Genomic DNA, 10,456 nt, shown 5'->3' on the forward strand with positions numbered 1-10,456 from the left:
GTGCCACAACTACTGAAGCTGGAGCACCCTAGAGCCCGTGCTCCACAACAAGAGAAGCCACTGCAATGAGAAGCCCGTGCACCACAACGAAGAGTAGCCCCCACTCATTGCAACTAAAAAGAAAGCCTGTGCACAGCAAAAAACACCCAACACAGCCAAATAAATAAATAAATAAATAATAAATAAATAAATAAATTTATATATAAAAAAAGAATATTCTGGGACTTCCTAGGTGGCGCAGTGGGTAAGAATCCGCCTTCCTAGGTGGCGCACTGGGTAAGAATCCCCCAATGCAGGGGACATGGGTTCGATCCCTGCCCCAGGAAGATCCCACATGCCATGGAGCAACTAAGCCCGTGCGCCACAACTACTGAGACTGGGCTCTAGAGCCCGTGAGCCACAACTATTGAGCCCATGTGCCACAACTACTGAAGCCCACGTGCCTAGAGCCTGTGCTCTACAACAAGAGAAGCCACGGCAATGAGAAGCCTGCACACCACAATGAAGAGTAGCCCCTGCTCGCCACAACTACAGAAAGCCCGTGTGCAGCAACGAAGACCCAACACAGCCAATAAAATAAATAAATATAAATAAATAAATAAATTTATTTAAAAAAAAGAATACTCTGTGTCATTTCAGGTTATTCTGAAAGGTTCTTCTTTTGGGTTTTCTTTTAGTAAGGTATTGTATTTATTTTTATTTATTTATTATAAATAATTTTATTTATTTAGGCTGTGACAGGTCTTAGCTGTGGCATGTGGGTTCTCTTCTAGTTGCTGCATGCAGACTTCTTAGCTGCAGCATGTGAACTCTTAGTTGCGGCATGCATGAGGGATCTGTATAGTTCCCCCACCAGGGATCCAACCCAGGTCCCCTGAACTGAGAACATGGAGTCTTACCCACTGGACCACCAGGCAAGTCCCCTGAAAGGTTTGTCCTTATTTGCAATAAAATACTTTGTAACATTAAAACTTTAAGATTATTGAAATTCTAAGCCAAAAATTTACCCAAAAAGTTTATTTAAAATGTGAAGTTTGGGGTCTTAATTATGCATGCGACTTTTTTTTCTCTTTTTCATGTTTTCTATTTGCATGCAACTTTATCTTTCCCACCACAAATGCTTTATCAGCATTTAAGAACATATATACATATGTACACATATATATATACACACACACACATATATATATATATACTGAGAAGTAACTTTTTACTGAAATACGTTTTCCTAAAATTTCTGGTTTATAGAGAAAATCTGAAATTAAAAGACAACAGGGGGCTAATAAACATGCTGAGATCCTGAACCTCACCAATAGTTAACTTAAAACAAGATGTCACCATCTGCCAATAGGGCTGGCAGAAGCTAAGACAATGTGCTGTGCTGAGGAGTATGTGGGTAAATGAACACTCTGAACATGCTCACTGGTGGAGTGGAAACTGATGAAACCTTTATAGAGGGCTATTTGGTACCTTTCCTAGGAATCTACCCTGCAGAAATACTAGAGCTGATACACAAAGATACATGTACAAGAATATAACAGCAGCTTTGTTCATAATAGCTAAAATCAGGCAATAAAAACACACTATAAATCTCCATCAACAAAAAAATGATTTTTTATAAATGATTAGACCCCCTTAAAATGAAGTATTAATGTAGTGGTTAAATAGAAGGACGTAGGCCCATATATACTAACCTTTTTAAAATGTCTACAAGCTAATAAATGAAAAAGTTCATTCATTCAACAAGTATTTATTGAGTACCTACGGGCACTGCTCTAGGTTTTGAGAACAAAACACTAAAAAAATGAACAAAAAGTCCTCTCTCACTGAGCTTACATTCTAGTAGAGACAGACAGATAAGAACAAATAGTATAAGACATGGTCTGCTCAACAGTGATGAGTGCTACAGAGAGACACAGCAGGGAAGGGAGAGGAGGAGGGCGTGCAGTGCTGCCACCTAAGCTAGGCTGGTAGAGAAAGCTTCACTGGGAAGGCATCTTTGACCAACAGGAGCTGGGTATCAGCACGCAGGTGTCGGGCAAAGGGCCCTCAGGCCTCAGCACCCAGGAGTGCCACCCTCAAGTGCACCTGTGCTCTGTGGACCAAGGACCACAAGAGGACAGGATGGCTGGACTTTGGCTCAGAAGTCATCAAAGAGCTCTGCACACGACCTGACCTGACTTAGATGTTATAAAGTGTGATTACGCCAAAAAAAGAAAAGAAAGAAACACGTGTGGGGAAAGTGTATATGAAGACATAAATGTGGAAGGGACATAGCAAATGGTACCAGGGATTAACTCAGAGGAATCCAACTGAGGGGATGGGGAACAGCAAGGACTAAGACTCTTATAACAGAAAAGTTCTTAGGTCACCAAAAAGCAAAGTTACCTGTCATATACTAAATACTATTTCATGCCTCCAAATGCTTTACGAAAGATAATTATAACTTCTGTTGTTCTAACCTGTACTTTATCCAAGCAAAAAAATTTTTGGTTTTCAACAAACTATGCTTCTGAAAATGAAGTACTGTATTCATAAAAAAATCATTTTTATTTGACTTCTAAGACTGAATAGTTTTTATAATCAAATTTAACTTTCAAAAATTATAAATAGGGAATTTCCTGGCAGTCCAGTGGACAGGACGCCATAATTCCACTGCAGGGGGTACGGGTTCGATCCCTGGTCAGGGAAATAAGATCCCATAGGACCACATGATGTGGAAAAAAAAAAAAAAAAGACAACTACATTAGAGAAAAAAGAACCACTCCCCACCCCCCGCCAAGTCATTACTATTTCATCACCTTGTGAAAACTATTCATAATTTGGAGATTTTCCTCTAATCTGTTTTATTTTAATATCATTTATTTTCAATTATAAAACTAGCACATGCTAATAGAAAATCCAATTGAAAAAGTACAGAAAAGGAGCTGCAACCTTAACACTCAGATATAAACTAATAATAATAGTTTGGTGTTTTCCTTTTACATTTAAGGAAGTTTAAAACACATTTTTCAGTCATAGCTTTTCAGTGGTACTAACCAACCAAAACATAATTTATAATCTTGCTGTTTGGTGGCATCTGTAACAAGATCAGCCACAAACTGAGCACTCACAAGCCCACCACCCAGGTGCAGAGAACTTCTATTTTTATAAACACTGGCAACCATACTTTTTCCAGTAGTAAGTGCTCATTTTAGAAAATCTGGAACATAGACACACATTCATTTCCTCATTCAACATACTCTTCCTGAACCCCCATCTCTGTCAGGCCCCATGCAATCAATGGTCAGCAAGACAAGCGAGCCCTTGCCCTCGGGAGGCTCACGATCCCCCCAAGCTATAGAAAAGTGAAAGCAATAACAACAAATACCCATCTACCCACTCCCCACAATTACCAAATGTCTATACTATAGTTGCTTCAGGGCCACAGGAAGCGGGGGTGGGAAGGAGGAAAAGAATAAAATTTCAGTGACAAAATGAAGGGTCTTTGTACCTCTGCCTATTCCCCTCCGCCATCCCTTCCCAAGCTCATTAATTGGTTGGTTAAATGCTCTTCTGTTTTTTACTAGGCATATTCATAACCATAAACATCATATAGCATCACTGTTTTTAAAATTTGGATAAACTGTGTCACAATGTACGTACTTCTGGCAACTTGCATTTTCAAACAACATTGTATTCTTTGAGGACCCATCTGTATTGATACACTGAATATGCTCTACTCCCTCACTTTACCTGCTTGTGTTCCATCTTGTGTACATCACAATACATCCATTTCCCCCAGAGGATTACCTGTGCATTCAGGTAATTCCCAATCTTCTGCTATGACAGTGTTGTCATGAACATTCTGTGTACATATTTTACGCATCATCTGTGTGGGGACTGAGGGCATATATATTTAGATGGGAAATCCTAGGACACAGGGTGTGCTCGTTTTCAATTTTACTAGAAATCACCAAATGGATCCCCAAAGTATATGAAAGTCTCCTTACATTCTTACAGAACCTTGATGTCATCAGACATTTTGTTTTTTCCCAGTTTGGGGGAAAGTCAATGCTGACGTTGACTCAATTTGCATTTCCTCCTGGTACTTCATGAGTTTGAGTACCTCATCTGGGTTTATCAGCCATTTGGGTTTTTCTTTTGTGAAGGGCTTTTTTTAATATATGCCCATTTTCCTTTTGGATTTTGTTTGTTTGTTTTAAGTTCTTCGTATATTCTGGCTACTAATCTTCGATTTCAACGCTGCAAGTATCTTTTCCTGGTCTTTTTTTTTTTTTTAACTGTTGTATCTTTTGTCATATGAGTCTTTTTACATTTTGAAGGAGAAAACCTATCGATTCTTATTCCTGATAGTTTTCTCCTTCAAAAAACCTATCAGGGGGGTGGGGACGGCAAGTACTGGGAGTTTGGAATTAGCGAATGCAAACTATTACATACAGGCTGGATAAACAACAAGGTCCTACTGTGTAACCCAAGGAACTCGATTCAATATCCTGTGATAAACCATAATGGAAAGGAATATATATAAGGGAGTCACTCTGCTGTGCAGCAGATATTAACACAACACTGTAAATCAACTATACTTCAATAAAATTTTAAAAAATGATCAATCTTTACTTTTGAGAGTATTTTTAAATATCTTCAAAAAAAAATCCTTCTCTATTCCAAAGTCATAAAATATTCACAATGTATTATTCTGAAAGTCTTAGAGTTCCGTTTTCACATTTTGGCCTTTAATTCACCTAGAATATATATTTTTTGTAGGGTAGGCATCTATTCCCACCCCACCCCCCTTTATGGAAAGCCAGCTAGTTGTCCTAAGACCACTTCAGAACAATCTGTCCTAACTTCCACTGCCCTACAATGCCCCCTTCTACTGCACATCAAGTTCTCAGGATGGCATAAGTCTCTCATCTGTGCTTCTCATCTGGCCCACAGATCTGCCTGATCCCCACTACAGTATCGTATGGCCTTACGGTACAAAACTGAGCAGGACAAGACCTCCCCTCCTCGTTTAGATGTGTATTGGTTATTTCAAGACTTTTAGTAACTGGAAGAGAAAACCACGGGAGCTTCTGGGGTGCTAGTAATGTCCAGCTCCTTGACCTGGGTGCTGGTTACGGTGGTACATTCAGTCATGAAAAAAATTCACCAAGCTGCACACGTATGAATTAAGAAACTACAGAAAGGAAGGGCAATGAGACTAGAGAGGAGGCAGGCTCACAGAAGGACTGACATTCTAAGGACTGTGAGTTCCCCTCTAAGGGGAAGAGGGTGCCACTGATGGGCTTAAAAGGGGAGTGAAGTGACTGGCTTTGGCTTTTAGGAAGATGATTCCAGCTACAAAACAAAATATAAACTCGAGTAATGCTGGGACACCAGGTACGAGGAGACCGCCCTGGTCCAAGAGATATAAGGATGGCCTCGACCCAACAGTCACAGTGGTGATGACAGAGAGCAGTGAACGGATTGGAGAGCTATTTATTTAGAACACACGTCTATGGAATTCTGTGATGAGAAGGTAAGAATAAAAGATTTCTGACTTAAGAAAATGAGCAGCTGATGGTCCCAGATACTAAGAAAAGAAAACCTAGAGAAAGAGTACATACAGGTTGGGAGCGAAAGGAGTGGGTGAACAGGCTGGCTTCCAACATACAGAGGTGCTTATGAGCCATCTATCTGAGTGGAAATGGGGGTCAGGAAATTAAATATATTTGTCCAGAGCTCAGAAGAAAGGTCAGATCTGGAGATGAAATAAAGAAAAAAAATTCCCATAATCCCTAAAGACAACTACAATTTTGCTGTATTTTCTCCTTTTCCCCCTTATTTAAAAAGCTATCAAACTTTTCACTAAATATTAGAACACAATTCTGCTCTTTTCACTAAATACTACAACATAAATGTTTTATGTTCCTCAACAACTGTCAAATATAAAGCAAGTGAAGTAATGATACTTTTAGTTTTCTCACAAACTGGATTTAGAAAATAAATAGCTGACATTTACCTAGCCACTTCTATATTTTAAACAGTTCCCCACCTGGCAGTCCACTGACTATACTGGCCCACAAATGTGTTATATTTGGCCAACATAGTGTTTTGTTTTCGTTTTAAAATTTTAGTTGCTAGCTAATTTCACACAAAAGCCTGAATTTCTAGCTTTTCTTAAACACACACGCACAATCCAGCATATCTAGGCCACACAGGATGAAGGCTAGATGAACATAATAAACTACACCACAAAGAAATAATCAGCAAAATCCAGTGCGGGGACCCTGGGAGGAATGAGATCCCCTAGATCAAGAGAGACTTAGGAGGCATATTAACCAATCATACTGTGAGGACAATATTTAGATTCTGATTTTTAAAAAGTTTAAATCCATTTATGATCAATGGAAATCTGAACCTGATTTGGTATTTCATGATATTAAAGATTAACTCTTTTTGTTATAATGGCATTGTAGTTATGTTTTTAAGAGTCCCTATTTCTCATAGGTATATACTGAAATATTTATGGGTCAAACAATATGACGACTTTGATTCACTCTAAAATGAGGTGAGAAAGACAAATGTTGGCACAATATGTAGAAAGGAGAACCCTCACAAATTGCTGGTGGGGGACTTCCTAGGTGGTGCAGTGGTTAAGAATCCACCTGCCAATGCAGGGGACATCGGTTCGATCCCTGCGCCAGGAAGATACCACATGCCTCAGGGCAACTAAGCCTGTACACCACAACTATTAAGCCTGCGCTCTAGAGCCCGTGAGCCACAACTACTGAGCCCATGTGCTGCAACTACTGAAGCCTACACACCTAGAGCCTGTGCTCTGCAACAAGAGAGGCTACCACAATGAAGAGTAGCCCCAACTCGCCACAACTAGAGAAAGCCTGTGTGCAGCAACAAAGACCCAAGTTAACCAATAAAATAAATAAATAAATAAATAAATAAATAAATAAATTTATAAGAAAAAAATTGCTGGTGGGACTGTAAAATAGCATAGTCTCTTTGAAAAGTACTTTGGCAGTTTCTTAAAAAGTTACATATAGGTCTACCATATGACCCAGCAATTCTACTCCATTCCTAGTTATCATCCCCCAAAATGAAAACATAAGGCCCCACAAAGACTTGCATGTGAATGTTTGTAGCAATATTATTCACAATAGCCAAAAATGGAAACCCAAATGTCCATCACATGAATGGCTGAGCAGAAGGTGGTATATTCACACAATGGAATAGTAATCAGGCATCAAAAAGAATGAATTTGTAATACACAGTACAACACAGATGAACCTCAACATCATAAGTAAAAGAAGCCAGAAACAAAAGACCATATATTGTGTGATTCCATTTATATGAAATATCCAGAAAGGACAAATTTATAGAGACAGAAAGAAGATTAGTGGTGGTCTGGGGCTGGAGGTGGAGGAATTAACTGTAAACCAACACGAGGGATCTTACAGGAGTGATGGAAATGTTCTATGGCTGGATTGTGGTGACAGCTGCACAACTCAGTAAATTTACTAACAATCACTGAATTGTACACTTAAAATGGGTGAATTTTAATGTATATAAACTATGCCTCAACAAAGTTGTCTCAAAAAGTTAAGAAATCTAAAGCGAGAACAAAAGAGAAGAAATTTGAGAAGACTTAGGAAACCAGAAGTATGATGGAAAATGCAGCATGAGATGAGAAAAGTGAATAAAGAATGAAAGGACTTGTTTCTAATTAAAAAGACAGATGAAGAATGCAAGTGAGACATGACCTGTGTGGGGAGGGGGCTGAATTAGCCACTGGTTAATGGTTTCTGAGGCTGGGTGACAGCTGCATGGGAGTTCACTATACTATTCTATTTTGGTGTATGGCTGAAATTCTCCTATTTCCCTCAGCCTCAAGCAAAACAAGACAGTCTAATGTTGCTGCTCTGACAGGCTCTCTTCAGGTGATTTCCATTTCCTTGGGCAAAACTTCAGACTGTTCACTTTAAAAGAAACAATTACAGTATTGACTATGGAATGGGCACCACAGTACTTGAGAAACAGTTACAAAGATGAAAAACATTACATAATTTAGTACAATATGGAGAAATCAATCACCATAATTACACCAACTCAGGCTGCTTCTATCATTTAGGAGAGTATACTTTTTCTTCTATACCAATATTGTCGGTATTTACCTGATGATGCCAGTCATCTGACACTTATAAATTCTAGAAATGCCCAAAGCCAAGAGACATGGTCCAGTGTGTCCTATTAGCTTTGTCTCTAATTTATAAACTACATAAACTTAGATACATGACTTCATCTAAGACTCAAGATCCTAAACTATAAAGTGAAAGAATTTTAGAAGTTCATCACTTAGAGTCATAATCCTGGGGACTAGGGCCAATGCATATGCTTCAGCAGAATTATAAAGCCCCAGAAATTCCAAGAAAGTTCTGCCTACATTTCTACCTGAATTTTCTGGGGAGAGACTCAATACCCTTCAGCATACTCTCAAGAGGAGCCAAGACTCACCTAGCTTCCTGCGGTTGAGAGCCATTTTAATCAGGATACTTTTTATTTACAAACAACTGGTACCCAGAGCATGGAGTATGGGCCTGGCCAGGTTTTTTAATCCAGATTCCATATTCTTTAAACTCTACTTTCACAAAATACAAGGCTTTGTTAAAGTACTGTGTTTTAATAAGACAAACTTTCTACAATCCCACACTTCTAAGAAAATTGTATGTTACGAAAATAATGTACAAGGCTTTGAGTCATAACGATTTATTTTTCTATTTTCCAGATATATTAACCTGCTGAATCGTCTGGAAGCATGTTTGGGGTTATAAAACAAAATCCAAGGGCTCATTCTAGGCCTATCATAAATCTTTTCCCTAGACAGCAGTGACAGAAGCGAGAGATAAAAAGGCAGGCCCTCTAATTAGAAACATATTTTAAATGTTGGATTTAAATTTCCGGTCACGTATTTCAAGCTAGATTTGAAATTCCTCCTGGAGATGCCGGCTTTGATCCGTCCAGAGAGCGCCCCAAGCCGAATCCGGAAACTGAGGGAAATGTTCCGCCTACCTTCCAACCGCCAGGCACAAGGGGATGGACAAGTGGAGACCGCGGACAAGCGAGGTCAGGCACAGAAGTTGGAGGTGAGGAGGGAGGAGGAAGAGCAGCTTGCTATCGGCAAGGAAGCTAGGGACACCAGCGGCCACTGCAAGCGCGTCCTCCCGAGTCCTTCGGGTTTACGCCGCAGTTCAGCCCCTTCCCCTCTCTCACCTCGAATCTTCCTGCCCTTTCCAAACCGACCGAAGACTCTCGCCATTCCCACAGTTCCCAAGAGATCCCTCTCGGAGTAAGGCCGCGACCGAGGAAAAGGGCGGGAATCCAGTCGCTCAAAGACCCCCCTTTCCCTGATCCAAAGTTGCCCGCAGCCTAGCAGAGGGGCCGCGGCCTCCGCCCCCCGGCCCGGTCCTGCCCGACCCCGGTGGGCCTTACCTTGAGTGCCAGGTGGTGGACGCGGCCCAGGCCAGGCTCGGCCAGCAGCTGCAGCAGCCCCAGGAGCGGGAGCAACCGGAGGCCGGCGGCCAGCCGAAGACTGTAGGAGCCTGAGAAGCCGACGGGCGCCGGGGCGGCCATGTTTATTCCAGCATCATCAGCTGCTTCCTCTCCCGCCCACTTCCGGGGTTAAAGGGCGCGGCCGCCGGAAGAGCGTGGAGGGGGGCTTAGCGGCCCGTGGCGTGGAGACTGTGGCCTTTTTGCTGGAGCGTGTGTCCTGGGAAGTCGCCGAGAGGCCTCAGCTGACCACTTCGGGGCCGTTCATTTGGCCTCCCCGTGAGGACTTTCGGTTTGTCCAGCAGAGGTGGCGGCGCCATTGCGGTAGCCGTGGCGGTTGCCATGACAACAGTTGCCGGGCAGCACCAGCCGGGGCATCGCCTCCGCCCCGCGGAGCTTTGAAAGCGACCTGGGGCCTGCGCGACCCGGCCCACCCGGGGAGCCGGCTTTCCAAGGGTGGGGATCCCTCCAGGGTGCCTGGCAGTAGATGGGAGTGATTTCCCTAGCAGCGTTGACTTGGTGGAAAATTACAAATACCTGGCTTGTCATTAGTCCTTTGGGTTTTTTCTGAGGTACTTTATACTTAAGTTTTTGACGAAGTGGTTGTAGTAATGGGAATTTATTGCGCCCTTATCAGGCACTTCGTTAGGCCTTTATGTGTGCATTTTTCATTTAATCCTTGGAACAATCTGATGAGATAGGAGGTAGGTATAAGCATTATCCCCACTTTACCGGTATACAAACTGGAGCTCTGAGACAGTAAGTCTTTTGTTCCAGGCTGAACTGGGAATCACGTGGAAACTGCTAAATACTGTATTATATTGCTTCAAGCTATTTCATCCGACCACTAGAGTATGAATCTTCTAATTCTGTATGGAAACTGCCTTTGCTTCTAATCTTCGTAATTTGT

At 41.5% G+C, this 10,456-nt stretch overlaps 1 protein-coding gene across 6 annotated transcripts in view; it reads right to left on the reverse strand.

Moving 5' to 3' along the window:
* Positions 1-9,654, reverse strand: part of GPR107 (G protein-coupled receptor 107) — a 68,077-nt gene extending 58,423 nt beyond the window's left edge. For all 6 annotated transcript variants that reach the window (XR_009051212.1, XM_057720452.1, XM_057720453.1 and 3 more), the window contains exon 1: positions 9,490-9,654. Coding sequence is in view for 5 of the 6 variants with exons in the window: in XM_057720452.1 (XP_057576435.1) it covers positions 9,490-9,630 (141 nt within the window). In the remaining variant the exon portion in view is untranslated. The remainder of the gene's footprint in view (positions 1-9,489) is intronic.
* Between the last annotated feature and the right edge of the window lie 802 nt (positions 9,655-10,456).

The sequence above is a fragment of the Hippopotamus amphibius genome, chromosome 2, assembly GCF_030028045.1.
Source record: "Hippopotamus amphibius kiboko isolate mHipAmp2 chromosome 2, mHipAmp2.hap2, whole genome shotgun sequence".
Taxonomy (NCBI): domain Eukaryota; kingdom Metazoa; phylum Chordata; class Mammalia; order Artiodactyla; family Hippopotamidae; genus Hippopotamus; species Hippopotamus amphibius.